Below are 20852 nucleotides of genomic sequence, written 5' to 3'. Positions count from 1 at the left end.
ACGGCACAAAACATTTTCCTTTCTATTACTAAGCAGAGAGTCTGGAACAACTTTTGTCTTTAGTTAATTAAATTTGAATTTTAAAATACACAAACTTTTAACTTTCAAGAACAATTGAATTTTAGAAACTTTGGGACTTTTGAAGGAAAACAATGTGGTAAATATAGCTCAGATTTATTGGGCTCTGGTGTCTATACATAAAACATTTCCTATATTCTTTCAGAGGTCTTGGGGGCAAAATTGTTAATCAATCATGTAACTAGAATTAAGATTTGGGTTGTATAAATAGCATTCCCTCTCCATTTCATTACCTAATTCTAAAATTTAACTTAAACTATACTCTTCTCTATAACTTTTTCGTTCTATTACTTAGCTATTTCACAGACTTCATCCTATCTCCTTTAAAATTTATTTGGGAAAATGTCCCATTTACCTACCTGTTTTCCTGTTCCTCTGCCCCCATTCTCTCTAAACCCAAAATAGGTTAGTCTTCAGGAGCCTCCTGCTAGCCCTTGTGAAAGAGTTGCCTTGGAGCAACTCTCTGAATACTCTTTCACTGACACTTTCACCTACTTTTTCTATTTGAAAATCCCCTACCTGCCTCCTTTCTTTCTGACAATAACTAGGTCTAGACACTAATCAATACCCTTTAAGAATAGTCTGTTCCCTTATACTTTTAACTGCTCACATTGGTCATAGACTGCCCTTAAAACATATGATTTGAGAATATTTTTCAAAGAGAAAAATATTTTGCTAAATATTCTAAATAGGTGAAGTGGGATTTTCACACAACCAGATAGATGATGTCTATCTCAGAAAGATGAGTTTTCGTTGACTTTTGAGGAGTGGAAGGTGGTTTTTTAAAAATCTAAACCATCTAATTTCATTGAAAGCCATCTTTCTTCTCTCAGCCAATCAGAAGTCTGACTTGGTCATCTCTAGTTTAAAATGTAACATTCTGATCGAATTGATTGTCATCTGAAACACATGCAGAATCAACTCAAACAGCTGATAGAAAACTCAGTACTTCTTACAAGTGGATCCAAAATGATTCTACCTTTTTTCAACTTCTCTTCAGAGGGAGTTCTTTTTACTTGTTTTGGTTTTTTCCCACTTGTTTCTTAGGACTACCACAGTCATTCTTAACAGAGGCAGTATCACCTCCAAGAGGACAAAATTGGGTCTTGGGGAGGCAAAAGAAAACTTATTTTTGTGTATTAAGCACAGATAGCCATACCAGATACACAGTACATCTGTGGTATTAAAATTTTCTGTGGAGCAATTGGGGGGAAAAAGACTAAAAAGAATCCTTGCAGAAGGCAACAATGAAAAAAAAGATTGGGAAACACTGATCAGCAGATCAATGATCTAGCAGATCAGTCTTACAACTGGTACTTCCTCCCTCTTCTACCTTTCATCTGTCTTTTCAACTTGCCTTTAATCACCTTGCATGATTCTGTTCATGTTTTCTGGATCTGTCTACAGTTCTTTTCCTGGTCTCCCCAGTTCTGTTTCCCTCTCATCCGATCCACTGGGGCCTCACCTTGATCTTCTACGTCCTCAGTGAACCATCTCCCCCATCTGCCCTTCGAGCTATGCCTCTGTTGGGAGTCAGCGTGGTTTCCCCTCTTAGAATTCTGTAGGTCAACCTTGTCATTGCCCCTGTGTGGGAATGCTCGTTAGCCAAGGAGCAGGACTGGGGGATGTTTCTGTCCAACGGAAGTTGTGTTACATTTTTAGTATATGAAGAGATTGAATTCAGCCAACTCATCTTCAGAGGAGACTTCCTCAGTGACAGCTACTTCGGGGGCCGTCTGCGCGGTCAGATTGCCACGGAGGAGTTGCACTTTGGGGAAGGGGTCCACCGGAAAGCCTTCCGCAGCAAAGTGATGCAGGGCCTCACACCAGTCTTCAAGCCCGGCCATGCCTGTGTGCTCAAGGTGCACAATGCCGTTGCCTACGGGACCAGAAACAATGATGAGCTCATCCAGAGGAACTACAAGCTCGCCGCCCAGGTGGGTCCACCTGCCCTGAAAGTGCTGCTTGAGGTGTGAGACGGACCCATGATACCCTGAGATGAAAATCAGACTCAGAATTGATGGGGGTGTCTCCAAGAGGGTGTCTCTCTCCCTCTGGGGTATGTTTATGAGGAAGTCACTAGGTTAAGGCTAAATGCTGGAGCTCACATCTCAGCCTCTGAGTGATTTCTTGGCCTCGTGCCAGCTAGTTGGGACCAGTCTATGTCTGGGGGCGCCTCACCGGTTCCTACCTGGGCTGGGATCACTTCTTAGGAATGCTTCCTAGGAAGCCCCATCAGACCCCTGGGGGTTTGAATCTGCCTGGACTCAGAATGACATGGGAAGTGGGGTGTCCAAGTTACATTGGATGCCACGATTCCCAAGGATCCTCAAGGACAGCTAAAATCAACGGTAGTTTCTGGAGTGTTTCAGTTTGTTTTAGGGAAGAGGAAGGAGGGTGGGGTATATTCAGAAGGGTTAACGTTTGTCCTGTTTCCTGCCTTCCTGAGTTAGGTTCAATGTCCACCCGTAAGCTATGAAGGGAGATTGACCCAAGTCTCTAGCTAAGTTCCCTCCTATGTTACTGAGTCGTAGGACCCTTGAGGCAAGAGGGGAGGGGAGGAAAACACGAGCTTTTCCCCCTGCATCTCCACCCATCCCCCACCCCCCATCCATGCATTTCACTCTATGCCAGCGCTGGCCAAGCTTTCAGGAGAGCTGGGTCTAGCTCTTTCACAAACTAGGTGCCCTTTGAATTTTTTTTTTTAACCTATAAAACGAATAAGCTAGACTCAGATGAGTCTCCTGGGTGCTCTCAAACACTGTCCCTCCACGGTTACTCCAGATGTGGCAATGCCGTGTGGGACTTGGTACTCATGAAGACAGCCCCTCTTCTCTGAGCATAGGATTTTGCCAATTGTACTCCTTTCTCCTCCAAATCTATCCTTCTTTGTTCTTCTCTTTCACTGAATATTCCTTCCATTTCAAGTGCCATCTGGCCCAGTCATGGAAAATCCCCCAGCATCTAGACTCCCACTTAGGAAAAGCAAACTGGATTCTGCTTTCCACTCTGTAGGGCTTTTCTAAGCCAACAATCTTGGCAAGGTGTTCATTACTTACAACTCAAGTTACACCTTTGAAGAACCTCAGATGGGATAGCTCATGGGAAATCCAACAGTCCCCGTGCTCTATCTGACATCCTGCCCAGGGACCAGTCCCCTTAGCTCAGGGGTGAACTTCAGCCACGCGGGTTCTAGAAATTTCATAGTTCAGGGACACCTAGCCCTAGAGACCACTTGACCTTCACCCGGATGGTTCCTTCAGGTCTCAGAGCTCCTCTGCAAGTGGCCAACTGTAGGCTACATTCATTGTTGCTTCTGTGCCCCCAACGAAGGGATGGGTTTGGAAATCCATTGGCTTAACCTATATTGGGAAATTTGAGCCTTACCGGGCAATGCTCTCTGAATTTCTTCTAATCACTGGGCTTTCCCATGTACTTGGGTGATCTAGGAATGCTACGTTCAAAATACCGCCAGATACTATGCCAAGATCTATGCCGCTGAAGCACAGCCTCTGGAAGGCTTTGGAGAAGTGCCAGAGTAAGTATGATTCCCTCTTGTTTCCCCCCGCCCCTCTAATTTGGTGGGGACTTGCGGGGCACTGAGGGATGAGAGGGTGAGAAGAAACAGTAGGACACGCGTTTCAACTGGTGTCTGTCTGTAAGCTCTAAGAGGGCACACACAGCTGCTATCCTGTTCTTCACTGAGTCACCAGAGGCTTGCAGAAAAATACTTGCTAGATATTTCAGTAAATGTATGTATGTATGGAATAATTAAATAAATGCATATACCATGTTAAATAGGAAATGTATCTACTCTCATGGGTATTACATTGTCTAAACCATAAACAAATATAAGAGAACAGGAGTCCTATGATGAAAATAAATATGGTGGTGTGTCAGGGAAGAATAAGCTGGGTGGTCAGGAACATAGGAGCATAGCACCCGATTCCTGGAACCCTACAGAGGTAAAAACTACACTGACTTTTATCCACTCATTGACTAAACATCGATTGGCACAAGCACATGTTGGGGTGTCTGGAGGTCGTATTTACTGATCTGCTTATCTGGTTGAGATCATAAATGGGAAGAGAAAGGGCTGTGCCAGTGCACGTTGGAAACTTCAGACAGACCAGTCATTTACATATGAGTAGAAACTGGGAAAGGAGAGGAAAGAAGGAAGGAACTCTTGTCTGCATTATCTCTGTTAACTCACGAAATGGAAAAAAAAAAAAACCCTGAGGTGGTATGTTGGGCACACCATGTATAAAGTCTAATGCTTGCTGCTCTTCCCCAAGAAATGCTTAACATACTTAGTATACAAACAATTCTCAGCAACTTCAAGAAAAATTAACATAATGCAAAGAAAACCACTTTCAATTGCTTTTCTTTTAAGTACGCCAAGACAGCAATCTGGACTGGGTTGTCGTGAGAACTCGCCCTGTTCTTGCTTCTCCAACCCCCTGTTCCTGCTCTGTCCTCTTCAGTTCCTCTTCGAGGAGGAAGAATCCACCCGTAATCAGTCCACCAGGCACGGAACCGCAGCGCCCTCCCGCAGGGGCACACCCAAGCTTTGTGCAGCTTGACTCATACACAACTTGGGGGCTTTTCTAAGGAAAAGAACACAATTATGAATATCAAGATGTGTCCAGGGACTTGGAAAGGGTCTGTGCGGGTGAAGGACAAGGGTTTAATCAGCTTCCCAGCAAATCTGCCACCGCCCTGGAGACAGATGAGGATGTTTGGTATCCAAATACATTTCCTTCCTTACTGGGGGAGGAGTTGTGAACTCATGGACGAGGACAGGACATGGAGGGATAAGGGTCCAAAAAAGCGCATCTGTGCCTGATTCCATGTTCACTGAACCAAAATCAGGATCCTATACTGGAAACACACAGCATTCTTTTTTTTTAAACTTAAAAATTTTGAAACCACAAAAGTTGGTACAACACCTGTATATTCTGCACCTCATTGACCAATTGTTAATAGTTAATTCAATATCCTTTCTACAGATTCTGTGTAGATTCTCTGTATATATTCCTATATAACCACAACAGCTATCAAAACCAACACATTTAACATTGCTATAGTGTCACCTAATGTCCAATCTATATTAAAATTTCCCCAATTATTCCAAAACCACCCTTTTTACTAGAGGAACTATAACTTATCATTCATTCCAGGACACTTAAAAAATTATGTATAAAACTTAAAGTAAAAATAGACATCTTAAGTGCATAGCTCTGAATATTTACATATAGCTATGTCTAAGAGACTGCTACCCCAAACAAGGGGGTCTCTTAATTATTCGGGGCCACAAGTATAATCAGGACTGATTGCTTCCTTGTGAAGCGATGCATATTACATCTTTTTGGCAAGAAGGTTGTCAGTGATATACTGTGTCACATCAGAAGACACATTTCTGTTTGAACCATTCCTGGCAATGATAGGTTTGAATGTTGGTTAAGGTGAACATAACCAAGTTTCAAGTTTCGTCTATAAGCCCCGTCTTCCCCAGTGTAGAAACTTACTGGAGGCCCTTTCAGGTAAATTAATTCCATTCAATGAATTCATATTTGTAAAATGTCTCATCTCCTTCCTCCTCTGCCCTCTTAGGGCCGGGGCTCTTTGCAGAGAGAGCCACTTCCACTGTGGTTTCCTGTCAGGCAGTTCACAGGCTTTTTTTCCCCCCCTGCAACTGGCCAGGCTGTGCCCCCTGTAAGCAGGAAGCATGGAGAGTGTGGAGCGGCCCACAGTTCAGCTGTCAAGGGGCACCATGGAGTGGATTGTAGTCACTTCTCTATCGTTAACTATCATTATAGCTGAACCCTTTCTCCGGGTGGTGTAGCCTCACCGCGGGCTTTTCGCTAATACTTGATTCCTATGAGCACACTCAGGGCGCAGCACGTGGTCCCCCAGGTGTGGGGTGGAAAACTGCCGGCAGGAAGGGAGAAGAGTGCAGACCCCCTCCTTGGTTTTTCAAGAACCCAAGGCTGTCCGGCATGAAACCATAACGAGCCCAGCCCTAGTGGGGGAGCAGGGAGACTTCGCCCGTGGGCCACACACCACCCGACCACACAGGCCTCCTGTGATCCCACTGAGTCCGTCTTCCCGGCCCGGCTACAATTCCGCTCCAGGAAGCAAGCACAGCCTCTGGGTCAGAAGTTGACATGATTGTATTAACTCCCTCTAGAGCAGTAGGTCCTTCAAGGGCGGGTGCCCCTCCTCAGGATGAGCAGCCACTTTAGGAGAATCGGTCCCATCGAAAGACATCTTTTTATCAGCACTTTCCAGAGGCGGTTCCCCCTTGTCTATCTTTTATCTTCGGGATGCTGATAGGATCCTGGCCTCTTCTGCTGTGGCAGAAATGTTTTTTTGAGGAGAGCGAGCATGTTCGCAGGGTCGCTTCTGTCCGTCTCATTTCCGGCCTTTGGTTCTCGGTGGTAATCACGGCACCAAGCCTGCAAAACGTCTTGGTGAATCAGGTTGACGGTGGTGGTGGGGGGGCAGGTTAGAAGGTAATGGAGGTATGGACGTCTTCTTCTGAGGTCTTAGGCTGTCACAACACTGTGGCATCTTTTGTGGACAGGAAGCTTTGTCATTTTTCACAGATCATTTCTCTGGGTCCCCTTTGCCGAGTTGGCCTGTGTATTTGCTTCACCAGAAGCCCCTGTTCCTCTGCGGCTTCTGCTGACATCGATTTGAATTTGCAGCTTGCGTGTTCTTCCTGTGACTCTGTGAGAGTTCCACTCCTGCTCGTTTGCTCTCTCCGTTTTACCAACCTTGACTTCCTTTCTGAGCATGAAGATTCTCCTTGCTTCTGAAATGGCCCCTGGCCCAAGATCCACGCGGCTTTCTCAAAGGCCTCTGTGCTTGAAACCGTGTTAGCAAAGGTGTAAGTGAGCAGGATTTGAGAGGAGAGGGCACGGGGGGCGAGTGTGTCTGTGTAGGGGTGGGGGTGACTCGGACGCCCACCCGTCAGCCTCTAGATGATCCACTGAGCAGGGAGGACGAGCAGGGCCCACGGAGACGTGCCCACTCGGCAGATGGCTGTGAGGGGAGGGGCAGAACAAAGCGGGGAGGGCCTCAGCACGATCCCTGCAAGGAGGCAGCCCGTGAAGGGAAAGGGCTCCCAAGCGGCGAGCCAAGGGAGGGCCGCCAGCTGGTCCCCGCCACGCCTCAGGCTCCTCTGCAGATCCAGGGCGCAGGGCTGGGTGGTTGGCCTGCCTGGGGTGGGGATGTGTTTATTTCCAGACCGCGAAGCTGGCCCTACACTTCCCTTTTACGGGCGGGTGGGTCTAGAAGAGAAAACCCTCCGCACTCCGGCAGCTTCCGGTTTTGAATTTGTGAATGACAGTAGATTCGGTGTTCTTCGTGCAAAGGATCCCCCTGGGCAGGGACCATGCCTAGTTAACACCCTGAGTCACGGCCAGCTCCATCTCTGGTTTTTAGGGCTACGGAATGAGTAAGAACCCAGGTCAACCCTGAACACCCTTTCGCCCTGCGGCAGGGTCAGTGGCCAGCTGTCTTCAGGGCATCCTCAGGAGGCAATCTGGATGGCCCAAATCCTGCAGAAATGACCAAGTTGTCAGAGGGAGGCTGGGGACACCCCAGGCTGATTTCAGGGGTGCTGGGAAGGGCCCACTGCCCCAGGTGGGCCCACCAGCCCCCTGGCTAATACTTGACATTACTTTAATAAAAGAAGACACAAACACTTTCATCCTAGAAGCAGAAATAGTGCTTGAAATGACTCCCACCGTGATGAGTAATCAGAGAACGTTGGTGTGTGAAGGGTCGGCCACTTGGTGTCTCAAAGGACATTGTCCCGGTCCAGATCTGTCCCTAAGAGAGGTGCCCTTTCCTCTTCTGAAATGGGGCAGGCAAGGAGGCATCCTTCTCACATTTTCTCAAGGAAATACTCGTAAATGGCAGACCAGGATCAATATGTTCCCTTCAAAAGCTCTGGGGGCTTAGTCTGAAGTAATCTGCCTGCAGAGTCGTTTCTTTGAAATGTTACCTTCCCTGGCTTTAAAATTCACTTGAATTTTGTATCCTTCTTCCCTCTTTGTCTGCTTAATGTAAAAATGTTTTCCCAACAATCTTTGGCTCAAGTTGACACCTGTGTGTAGCCTCCAGCTGAAGTCCCAGGAGAAGGCAGGATGTGGGCGGAACGGCACAGGCCCGGGTGCTCTCCGTGCTCTGGAAGAATCCTCTCTGCTCTGTTCTCACCCCTGGGGAAGCAGGCAGCGCCCTGCGGTGTGAGTGCAGACCCGGCCGGGGTGCCCAACTCAAGCCTCCCTTCAAAGCAGGAGGCCTTCGCCCTCATCTCACTGGAAAAGGGGAGCCACGTCCCCCAAGACAGAGAAATGATGGTAGTGTCTGTGATAGTATTTTTGAAGGGAGAAAGGAGGCCACCAGCCCTGCTGCCCTCATGACTTTTCCTAAGCTTGGATTTGGTTACTAAGTGTTGCAGAATTGTTCTATATCTTTACCTGTAGACATCCTGACTCAAAAGCTGGGCCACTTCTGAGGCCTTCTCATTATAGGGCTCTTTGTGTGGTTCTACTAAAAGAAATGATACCAGCCGTTCCCCTCCCCAACCCAGGTGGCCATCACTGGATGCAGGTGACTGTCACACCATTAATGGTTTGTTTTTTTTTTTTGGAACTTAGACCCTTCCAGAAGCCTACTTTCTGAGCCTTAAATATATTGACAGTTGTTAGGGGCCTGCCTTAGGGACTTATACCTATTTGTTTACCCATTTGACAAATAATCTGTATTAAAAGTATTTTTTACATTAATGAACATCAAAAAATCAGCATCGTACCTTTTCCTTGGGGTGGCTATCATGATTTCTACTTTAAGTCCTTGAAAATGACATCTATGTGATCAACACTTAACTAGGTGATCTCTTCTCTGACTGTCTACAAGTCTGTCAGATCAGATCCTATATCAGTTTAATGGTTGTGACTGGGAGGGGTGCTACTGGCCTCTAGTGAGAAGCGGCCAGAGTTGTTGCTAAACATCCTATAACGCACAGGACAGCCCCACAATGAGGAATTATCTGACCCCAAAGTTCAATAATGCCGAGACTGAGAAACTTTGTCCTATATAAACATTCATTCATTTTTGCCAAACGCTGTGCATTTACCGTGTGCCAGGCTTTGTTCCATGCTAGGTGATGGGCACTTAAAGAATACAAAGAAAATGCAATAGGTTCTTGCCCCTCATAGCCAGTGGGAGTGCAAGGCATGTAGGACAAAACCCAGTGTGGTGGCATGAAGTGCAAGGAGTTATGGGGACATGGAGGAGGTAGGGGGTCTGGAAAAGCTCCCAAGAGGAGGAGGGTGTTGAAGAATGAGTAGGAGTTTGCCAGATGGAGAGCAAGGGTGGAGAACTGCCAGCAAAGGGAACAGCGTGTTCAAAGAAAGAAATGAAGAGCTGTGAAAGAAGGTTTTCAAGGAGATGGAAAATGCTCAGTAAATCTAGAGCGCTGGCAGGGTAGAAAAAAAGGGGGGCAGAGAAAGAGGCCAGAGGCAGGTTGGGGGCCAGAATGCAAAGAACTTTCAATGCTCAGCTAATGAGCATTGGGACGAGAGGAAGACAGGGGCTAACCAGAAGCTTTCAGCAGGGGAGCCTTGAGCAACGGAGCAGACACGTTGTTGTTGTTTTTAATAGAGTTTAATCTTTGGAATAGTTTTAGGTTCACGCAAAATTGAATGGAGGAGACAGATTTCCCATATCCGCTCAGGCTCCACACATACACAGCCTCCCCCATTACCAACATCCCCCAGCAGACGGGAACATCTGTTATAATTGAATCCACATTGACACATCATCGTCACCCAAAGTCCACAGTGTACGTGAGGGTTGTACATTCTGTGGGTTTGGACAAATGTCTAATGACACTATAACGTATGATAACTATAATGTATCATACAGAATAGTTTCATTGCCCTAAAAATCCTCTGTGCGGATGTGGCTCTTAGAGCTATCTGCCCGTCAGCAATGGATGTCCAAGGACAAGGCCCAGAGGCTGGACGTGGTGAGACCAGTCTGAAAGTTGTTTCTGTCGCCCAAGAAAGAGGCAGTGACAGTGGAACTAAGCCACGGCCATGGGGAGTTTGAGAGGAAAGAATGGGCTTGCGTGACATTCGGTAGGTAGGTGTGTTTAACCAGACTTCATGGAAGGAGTAAAAAGGGAGAGAAGGTTGACTATGAACTTGGGAGACTGGGTAGACAATGCCGCCACTTGAAGACAGTAAAGGCAGGGAGAAGACTCATGTAGGTGTAAGGCGAGGTGAATAATTTTGCATAGGCTGAGTCTGAGGTTTGTGGTCTCTGTGGCCCATCAGACTGCAGCAATTCGGCCATCTAAGCCTGGAGCGGAAAGAGAAGGGAAGCAGTGCGCTGGTTTGCTGGGCATCTGCATACAGATGATCACTGCAACTGTGCAAGTGGTGGGCTTACCTGGGTAGAGTGCATAGAACAAGGAGAGGGAAGGACCAAGGATGGAAGCTCGAGAAACACGAACGTGCAGGGGTCGGAGTCAGTGCTGAGCAGGGGCCGGCAAATGCTCAGGGGCAACATGAGAGGAACAAGAGTCAGGAGGGGGCACTGTCCCCAGAGTCCAGGCAAGAGGGTGATTCTGGAGGGAAAAAGGGGTCAACACTGTTAGACGCTTATTAGTTATCTATTAATGACCTACCGTATTGGACAGGGAACTCTAGTCAATCCTCTATTATGGCCTATATGGGAAAAGGATCTAAAGAGAGTGGATATATGTATATGTATAACTGATGCACTTGGCTGTACAACAGAAACTAACACAACATTGTAAGCCAACTATACACCAATAAAAATTAAACAAACACTGTCAGATGCTGCAGAAGTATCCTGGGGAATAATTAGAGGCCATCAGAATGGTTGACCACAGCAGGCGGGGACTTTGTAAGATGAGGGCTAATGGGTCAAAGAGGGAATTGGAATTGAGGCCATGGATACAAATGGAGGCGCCCCTTTCAAGAAGTGAAGGAAACAAGGAAAATCAGAATGAAATCTAAGGGCAAAGTCCCCCCAAAGAAAGGGCGGTGCTGGTTGTTTTTTTTTTTTTTTTTTTAATTTTATCTATTTATTTATGGCTGTGTTGGGTCTTCGTTTCTGTGCGAGGGCTTTCTCCAGCTGTGGCGAGCGGGGGCCACTCTTCATCGCGGTGCGCGGGCCTCTCACTATCGCGGCCTCTCTTGCTGTGGAGCACAGGCTCCAGACGCGCAGGCTCAGTAATTGTGGCTCACGGGCCTAGTCGCTCCGCGGCACGTGGGGTCTTCCCAGACCAGGGCTCGAACCCGTGTCCCCCGCATTGGGAGGCAGATTCTCAACCACTGCGCCACCAGGGAAGCCCCGCTGGTTGTTTTTAAGATGGGGGCAGACAAGAACATGTTTGTGACCTTGAGGCAGAGGGAAGAAACAAAAGAATTCACCAACAGAAGACAAAACTTGAGACCGGGGGTGGGCAAACCCTTTCTGCAAAGGACCAGATAGTAACTATTTTAGGCTGTGTTGGTCCATAGGCAAAATCAACGCTATTATGTAGATGCTTATGTAACAATAAAGAAAACCAATATCTACAAATCTTTATTGATGAATTATACAGGTTTACTAATAGAAGAATGGAATTCTTTCTTTTTAAGTAGCATTTTGCTAACTTTTTAAAGTAACTTTGCTTACATTTGGGGTTCAGATTTAGTGTTCCCTAAAAGCCAATCAATTGCAAATGCTCATTTGTAAAAACCATTCTTGTGGGCTGTATGAAAACAGACATCCGACTGGATCTGTTCCCTAGGTAACAGGGTGCTGACCCTGCTGTACACGTATTTTCCTGCGGTGAGTAGTGGGTGAGGTGGATTCATGTATATCCTTTCACGAGCTCTCATGAAATTTATTCCTCACCTGGTGACAAAAGGGAATGGGCAGTTGTGACACCAGGTCTGTTCGGTGCTGGACTAACTGCATCTGGGAAGGGGGAGGGGGAGGCAGAGCCTCACTGGGTGGGACTCAGAAGCGTCGGGGAAGCTTCAGGCCAGGCCAGGTAGGGTGCAGAGAGGACCAGGAGGTGGGACTTGGACTGGCTTGTGTGGGTGTGGATGGAGGGAGACTGAGCTGTGGGTGCCAAACACAGGGATGGAGTTGTTGGATGGCCTCTCCCTCTTGCCTCCCACTCTGCCAGCTTATTCCTCCTTAGTCTTCACAACTCAGGCCACACACACCTGGCTGCTGACTGTCTTTATTAGCTGGGAGTTGGGGGTTAGGTGTCCCTCCCCTGGGCACCTCACCAACGACTGCCCTTGGAAAGCAGGGACTGTGTCTCTCGTCTCCCCTCCCCTGAATCTTTGAGATCCTGGCACAAGCTATTCAGCAGATTTTTGCTGAAGGGAAAGAATGCGAAGGTAGAGTTGCCAGTCAACTCTACAGATGTTGGGGTGGAGGCAAATGACTAGTTCATTTTTTGCCATGTTAAATTTTTTTTTTTTAATTTATTTTTTGGCTGCGTTGGGGCTTCGTTGCTGCGCGTGGGCTTTCTCTAGTTGCGGTGAGCGGGGGCTACTCTTCGTTGCGGTGTGCGGGCTTCTATTGTGGCGGCTTCTATTGTTGTGGAGCACGGGCTCTAGTCGCGTGGGCTTCAGTAGTTGCGGCACGTGGGCTCAGTAGTTGCGGCACGTGGGCTCAGTAGTTGCGGCATGTGGGCTCAGTAGTTGTGGCTTTCAGGCTTAGTTGCTCCGTGGCATGTGGGATCTTCCCGGACCAGGTCTTGAACCCGTGTCCCCTGCATTGGCAGGCGGATCCTTAACCACTGTGCCACCAGGGCAGTCCTGCCATGTTAAATTTGAGACGCCTTTTAGACATCAAGTGTAGATGGAGAGTAGGCAGCTGGAGATGTGAGTTGGAAGTTCAGGGGAGAGGTCTGGGCTGGAGATATAAATGTGGAAACTGCCGACATACGAACTGTATTTAAAACAAGGAGGGTCACTAGGGAACGTGTGCAGAGTGAGAAGAGCTATCCCAGGGCGTGCCAGGGTGTAAAGTTTGGGGAGAAATGAGGAACCAGGAAAGGAGACAGGAAGTAGCCAGTGAAGCAGAAAGAAAACCAAGAGGAAGTGAGTTTCTGGAAGCCACGGGAAAGTGTCTTAAAAAGAAGTGAGTGATGCAGTGTCCAGTGCCATTGAGGGCGAGTAAGATGAGGGCTGAGAAGGGACAATTAGACTCAGCGACATGGTGCTTGTGGTGCCCTTGACCGAGGCTTCTTTAAGCAGGAAAGTCACTTTGAGTGGATTCAGGACTGAATGGGAGGGAAGGGATTGGAGACGGTGAGTCTACAGCTGATTTGGGTTTTGATGTAAACGGTGAGTCAGTAGTGGGGGTGGGCTGTGAGGTCCACAGGCTGAGTAGAGTTATTACTCTCTGTTGCCGTTGGGAATGAGTCTGTAGGGGGAAACCCTGGTGGGAGGGAGAGTGGGGAACCATCCCTGGAACAGTATCCTCGAGCATCGGGGAGGGGTTGGGATCCAGGGCACCAGTGGAGAGATGGTTCAGGTAGCAGCAAGGAGGGCTCCTCCATAGTAGATGGTGGGCAGGCAGAGGACATGGGCACTGACCTTGGGAGGCAGGAATACGTGGTGGGTGTAGCTGTGAGAATTTCTCATTGTTTCAGTTTCACAGTCAAACAGGAAGCAAGGTCCTCGGCTGAGAGTGAGGCTGGGGAGGAGGCGTGGGCGGTCTGAGGAGAGAAGAGCGGGTTTGGGTTAATCATCTAGGATGGTGTGACGGTGAACGGGTCAGTGCAGGATCTGATCACCTCTCCACTTCCAGGTGCCATCGTTCTCACGTGGCCTCCTCCCTGTGTCCCGCGTCTGCCCTTGCACGCTCCGTACCGTGCAGGGTGGTGGAGTGATCCTTGTCACACACAAGTTTGATCATGTCACTCCTGTATCCAAAACTCTCCAGTGGCTTCTCTTCCTGCTCAGTACAAAGGGCAAAGTTTCTCAAGTGGCCCAGACTCCCCAAGGTCCAGCTCCCCGTTTCCTCCCATCCTCACGCAAACCACCACGCTCCCCTTGCTCGATGCTCTCCAGCCACATCGGCCCCTCGCTGCTGTCTGAACACGCCCCAGATGCTCCTGCCCAGGGCCTCTTCCCTTTGCTCTTCCTTCTACTTGGAATGTTCCTTCCACAGACGTCCTCATGGCTCTCTCCATGCCCACCTCCTACAGGTCTCCGCTCAAATGTTCTTTACGATCAAGGCCTTCTCTGACCTCCCTAAATAAAATCGCAACCCCTCCTCCACCCCCTGTGCTACCTCTCTCCTCTCCACTGCTTTATTTTTTTTCATATAGCATCGAGCACTAGACGTTTGTTTATTGTCTGTCTCCTTCATTTAAATGTAAGATCCTTGAGAGCAGAGCCTCTTCTCTTTACTGCTGTTTTCTGGAACAGTATCTGGAAGAGTGTCTGACACATAGAAGCCACTGAATGCATATTTGTTGACTGAAAGGAAGGATGAATGGAAGGGTGGATAGATACTGGATGGATAGATATATTAGTCACCTGACCAATGGGTCATTGAGGTATGCCTATAATGAAGACATTCATTGCTACATGAGCAATTAAACTCCATCCCAAGGAGGAGTTTCTCACCAACTCTAGGAACAAATAAAAAGAACACATCCTTTTATCCACTAAACAGTCATTGGGGGAATTTTTAGTCTACAGCTGATGGAACCCAAGGATTTATCCTGCAGCTCCCTACTCCTCCAGGTCAGGCTAGAATATCCCCGCCATCTTTATTCCCATCTGAGAACACGATGCGTGCCCATGTTCTCTTCCCTTCCAGGATCATTCCTATTTTTCTTATCCATCGACCTGAGAACAATATCCCATACGCCACAGTGGAGGAAGAGCTGATTGGAGAATTTGTGAAGTATTCCATCAGGGATGGGAAGGAGATAAACTTCTTGAGAAGAGAATCGGAGGCTGGTCAGAAATGTTGCACCTTCCAGCACTGGGTCTACCAGAAAACAAGTGGCTGCCTCCTGGTCACGGACATGCAGGGTGAGGAGAGCGGCTCGGCCTGGGCTCCAGGGATGCTGTGGGCCTGGGATGTTCCTGGGGGGGTGCGGGGGGGGCGGGCGGAGGGAGAGGTCTGCTGGGTACAGACTGTAAGCACCTTCACCCGCAGAAAGCGTTACTAATGTCTCATCAGAAACAAAGCAACAAAAGAGCCCGAAATGACCCACTCGATGGAGTAACAAAGTACATTTTAATAATTCATTCCATTAACACCTTCCCATTACAACAGGTAACCAAAAACTGGCGCTCTATATCCTCAATAGGCACAAATTTCAGATGTACACATGAAAATCCAGATGGACCAAAAGATAAATTAAAATGTAAGAATTCATTCTTAATAGGTGAAAGGATCTTTCACAGTTGCTTTAGACGTCAAGCTCCGCTGGTGAATTTACAGCATGTTTTCAGTTTATACCCACATTTTGGGGAATACATTTGTTGTATGAAGTAGGGATGTCATAATTAGGTTTCCCACAGAGACAGCCCTGAGACAAGTTGCAGTCTGGGGCTTCCCCAAGACCACCCTCAAGTTCATTAATTTCCTGGGGGGACTCACGGAACTCAGGAAAGCCATTATGTTCGTGGTTATGGTTTATTATAGTGAAAAGATAGACTCAAATCAACCAAGGGAAGAGACACACGGGAAAGAGTCCAGGAGAGACCAGTGGGAATTTCCAGTTGTCCCCTCCTGGTGAAGCCATGGGGACAGTGCTTCTCCCCTCAGTGATGTGGAAGCACTGCCAACCAGGAGAGCTCCCCTGAGCCTTGGTGTTCAGAGATTTTATTAGGGAGCCATCACTGCCTGCTCGTGAGACTGACCTCTGCCTCTAGCCTCTCTGGACACTCTTTTTTTTTTTTTTTTCCACACACACACACTGTATTTTATTTTTACAAGAGATAAATAGACTGACACCAAGCATTGTACATGGATGACCACAACAAAAGCAACAATGATTGCAATTACCAAACATGAAACACACTCATACTATGTCATAATATTGACATTCAGTCTTTGGACACTCTTATCAGAGCTTAGCAGTTACCTCCAAAAAGTTGGGCAAAAACAATCCTTTATTTAGGCAAGGTTAATCCTTTATTGCACGCAAATGTTCAAGTGCAAATATTTGGGAGGGGATCCCAGGAAACACTGGTAGGAGACTGAGGGAGTGTGGCAGGGAAGGGACAGAAAGTCGATAGGGTACCTTATACCCGGTTACCACTGTGTATTACTGAAGCTCATGCCTGCTGGGGAAACTGGGGGAGGCTGGGCAGAACACACTTCTCAGAATTAGCACACCCAAGGAGTGAGGGAGCAGGGGTATTTATACTCCAACTCCCTTTAGTTACCAGCAGCAGGCTGCTCCAGATGGGGCTGTTAACTCCCCTGCGTTTGCCACCTGCACATGGGCAAGCCACGCTGAGCAAAGCAGGTGCCTGTGATCAGAGCGTGTTCTCAGGCCAAGAGATGCTGGTGGTGGTACCTTGACGTAGAGCTGTGTGCATGGAAGGAGTGAGGGTGAGGGTGATGGGCAGGGTCCCAACAGTTTCTGCCACAGGGGCTTTCCTATTCCTTTTCCTTTCCGAATAATAATGCTTTAAGAGAAAAATCTGAACTATAACTGAGTACCTACTTATGTCAGACATTGTCAGGTATAAGAATCCCAAGCTCTATACAGCACGGTGGTGAAGAGCAAGAATGCCTGTGGGTTCTATTTTCTGCACCTCCACTTTCTAGCTGTTAGCCTTGGGCAAACCATTTACCTCTCTGTGCCTCAGTAATTTCCACGTGGGGTGGTTGGGAGGATGAAATGAGATAGCAAGACATTTAGCGCGGCATGGACACATAGTAAGAGTTCCCTATTTTTAAAAACTTTTGAAATAACCATAGGCATGAGAGATTGCCAAAACGTACAGAGGGGTCCCCATGTACCCTTCACCCAGCTTTGCCTAATGGTAACACCTTACGTACCTACAGTACACTGTCAAAACCAGGAGACTCACATCGGCACGATGTAATTAACAAGACTACAGACCTTACGTGGATTTCACCAGTTTTTGTCTGCACTCATTTTTCCCTATTTTTTGTTTAATCTTTGTAATAACCCTGCCAAAGAGATGTTATGATCCCCATTTTACAGATGAGAAAACAGAGGCTGGGAGCTAATGATCTAATCCCCGGCTCACTCAGCTAAGAAGAAGAGGGGTCCAAGACTCCAACACTGCTTCTGACTCTGAACCCCAAACTCTTTCCACTAAAACTCAAATTTACAAATTTGCAAGATTTCCAAGTATCCCTTAATGTCAAAGGCTCCTGTGAGGGAATCCTCTGAGGTCAGCTGGGAAGTGCAATGTTACAGACTTGCAGGGGAGGCTGATCTGCAAGTTGAAGCCAGCCATATCCACTCACTTTTGAAGAGACTTTGCTGCCACACACAGACAATACGGTCTTAAACAGACAGCTATTTTAATTAGACTATCTGTGCAACTGTTGAGACTTCCCCATCTTTCCTCCTTCAGAGTTAATTTTGCATTAAATACAGTTCATCTACCGAAAAGCAACACCCCGGAGCTTCATGCACGGTTAATTTTGCTTCCAGGCACTAGTAAACAGCTGTAGTAGAACGTTATATCTCCCCGTAAATGACGTGTGTGGTTGAAAGTGTTGGCATGGTGTTTCATAAGGGTGTTTATTTACTCTCTGCTGCTGCTGGGAAGAATCTTACTATTGTCGTCATCACTGTGGCACAAGATAACACATCCATTCTCTAAGCGATCCCCACATTTTATAATTTTACTAAGACACTGGAATTAGGATTTAAAAATCCCAAACAAACCCAAGCTCAAGTCTCACTTTCTCAGACTCTTAAGTTATTCTCTCCCTGGTTGCCTTGGCTTGTTGATGGGATTGTGGCGAGTCCTGCAGGTCAGTGGGGTGAAAGATGAGCCTGTGATTTGGCCCTAAGATCTGCACACACCAGAGACCACTGGGCTTCCTAAGAAGCTGTCACCCAAATAACCCAAGAACTCAAGTTCTGGAGAACAAACTGTAATACTGCCTTCTTCCTGCCTTCCATCAGAAACAACCTGTAGATGACTATTATCCCCAACTTGGTTTAATAGCTGCACACTGTAATCTAAATTATTATCCTATAGAGACCCTTAGTAACCTTTGTTGAATTGCTTGCAAACTATAAAACCAAGAGAGAAGTTTCCTTTTGAAAATCAAATTCTACTTTTCCAAACATCAGTGACAGCTGGTAATTGTGAGAATTGAGGAAAAGCAATTCCCAAGCTCAAGGACCTTTTGCCAAATGACTTTTAAAATTGGACTTCTATGTGGCTTAGAGCTGTACTTTTTAAGTACAACTTTTCCACGAAACAACATGTCCAAAGAGGGCTTTTGCAGTTTGGAGTCGTTTTTTTTTTTTTTTTTTTAAAGCCCAGTTCCTATCATAAAAACTATGTGAAGCATTTCTACATGTGTTTTAGTTGTTAGCAGCTTTGAAAGAATGAGATGAATTAGTTGCCAACTGTGAAAGAGGCTTTTAAAATGCTTACTGGCTCCCCCAAAGTGCTGTGTCTAATTTAGCTCCCAGGTGCCCTGCAGAAAAGCAGGGCTCTTTGCTTCTGTCTGAACAGCAGCATGACATGTATTTTTGCCTCACTCCAGGCAGACATTGCTGAATCAGAAAATTAACGCTTTAGCTGTCCTTTTCTTTAATTTCATTTTATTTATTTTTGGCTGCATTGGATCTTCGTTGCTGCACACGGGCTTTCTCTAGTTTCAGGGAGCAGGGCTACTCTTTGAGGAGCACGGGCTTCTCATTGCAGTGGCTTCTCTAGTTGCGGAGCACAGGCTCTCGGCGTGCAGGCTCAGTAGTTGTGGCTCGCAGCCCCAGTAGTTGTGGCGCAGGGGCTTAGTTGCTCCGCGGCACGTGGGATCTTCCCGGACCAGGGCTCGAACCCGTGTCCCCTGCATTGGCAGGCGGATTCTTAACCACTGCGCCACCAGGGAAATCCCTAGCTGTCCTTTTCTGAGCCTCAGAAAACAGTGCTCATATGAGGGAGACCCATGGAACTAGGTTGCCATCAGGCCTGACCCCCAGGGTTGGCTTTTGCCAGGGATGCTGGTTCCTTCTTCCACAGCCCAGTCTGGCTTCTGGGCCGCCAGGCCCTTCAGTGAGCAAGTCGCCGGCTGGCCTTGGGGAATATAGTGACCACAGCCTGGCCCGGGTGGGACAAGAGTCGGGGGCCAGAGAAGAGGAGGCGAGGTTCAGGTGGCATAGCACCATGGACCCCATGCCCTGCCGTAAAAGGCTGGTCACTAGATGGCACGGGTGAGATTAAGGCAGCGGTCCACGGAGTCGGAGCCAGTGCCTACAGCCGCGACCCTAGAGAGGCAGGAGCAGAAATGGTAGCTGGTCTGGCAAGGAGATTCTGGAAAGGCCGGAGGCTGTCCGTGCTCTGGGCATCAGAGAGGATTGCCTTCCTCCAGACCTGGGTGAGAGAGGATGGTGCTTTTCGACTGCAGAAGGTGACAGCGACCTTGCCCTTCCCCACCTTGCAAGACAGTAGGACTTTCATTCTCTTTGAATCCCTGGTTCCTTAGCCACTCTCCCATCTGCTCCTGCTGGGAGGGGAGAAGCAAAAAGACTCCTGAGTGCTTGGGATTCTACCAGGAATGCCTATGGCGTTTTTAGGGACCAGCGTGGGAAGCTCAGGCAGCTGTTTTGTTGATTGGGTATCCCGCCCCCAATCCCGCAACTTCCAATGGCTTAATGGAGAGAGGTTGGGATAAGCATCAAAAGGTTAGACCGCGCGTGACATCTCCAGGCCGATGGTTAAAAGTCTACACATAACTCAGTAGTGCTTCCCTGGGTCTAAAGCCGACCCAGAAAACCTTCAATCCTGAATCGGGATGCCGTCTTTCTGGAGATGGGAAATTGTGTGTCTGGAGTTTGGCCTTGAACTGAACAAAGGCCACCTTGAACTCTCTCACTGTTGAACTTAGCCAGCCCAGCCCTCACCCACCCCACCTTCTGTTGTACAAGGGCTTCCGCTTTTGATGAAGAACACGGAGCAGGCCTAAGCCCAAATCAGAGCGTTTCTGGGGAGAGAACTCCTGGGACAAGTGACAGGCCTCCCTCCTCCAGCAGAGGCAGTGGACCAGGCAGGCAGAGGACAGCATTTTCGTTTCCGGAGCTGTAAAGGGCATGTGTTGTGAGGCAGCAGGCCCCGCCTCTTGCTCCCCTGACCGGCTGCCTCAGAAGCCTGCCTGCCTGCCATTATGGTTCCGTAAAGCTGGATGCACGTCTGAAAGGCTGTCAGCTTCTGCTGATGGAAACAAGGAAGAAAGTATGTGTTTATGCAGGAAAGGAAATGATGATGGGGCTGACGCTACCCCTCCCTGTGAATAGATGGTCCCTCTTTTCTGAGGAGCCCCGTGTAACACCAATCCCGTCTTTGCTCTCTCTTCCCATAGGTGTAGGAATGAAGTTGACTGACGTTGGCATAGCAACATTGGCTAAAGGGTGAGTAGAAGAAAAAAGTCAGGTGCATATCACTCATCTCTGGGTTTCCAAACACCTACGGGGCAGATGCTGTTAGGCTGATGTGGGCAGAGGAGATTTCTTGTCCCAACTGCGAAAGACAGAT

The 20852-nt window shown here is 47.8% G+C and overlaps 1 protein-coding gene and 1 pseudogene across 1 annotated transcript in view; one reads left to right on the top strand and one right to left on the bottom strand.

Annotated features, from left to right (window-relative positions):
• ALPK2 (alpha kinase 2) overlaps window positions 1-20852 on the top strand; it is an 86180-nt gene that overhangs the window by 51677 nt on the left and 13651 nt on the right. The window contains exons 6-9 of the mRNA XM_068563491.1: window positions 1741-2015; window positions 3528-3616; window positions 14962-15179; window positions 20680-20728. Coding sequence (XP_068419592.1) covers window positions 1741-2015; window positions 3528-3616; window positions 14962-15179; window positions 20680-20728 — 631 coding nt within the window. The remainder of the gene's footprint in view (window positions 1-1740; window positions 2016-3527; window positions 3617-14961; window positions 15180-20679; window positions 20729-20852) is intronic.
• On the bottom strand, window positions 5926-6651 carry LOC137776960 (developmental pluripotency-associated protein 4 pseudogene; annotated as a pseudogene).

This window comes from Eschrichtius robustus, chromosome 14, assembly GCF_028021215.1.
Source record: "Eschrichtius robustus isolate mEscRob2 chromosome 14, mEscRob2.pri, whole genome shotgun sequence".
Lineage (NCBI taxonomy): Eukaryota > Metazoa > Chordata > Mammalia > Artiodactyla > Eschrichtiidae > Eschrichtius > Eschrichtius robustus.
Note: the sequence above shows the minus strand (reverse complement) of the source record. Positions and strands in the feature narration are given on the sequence as shown.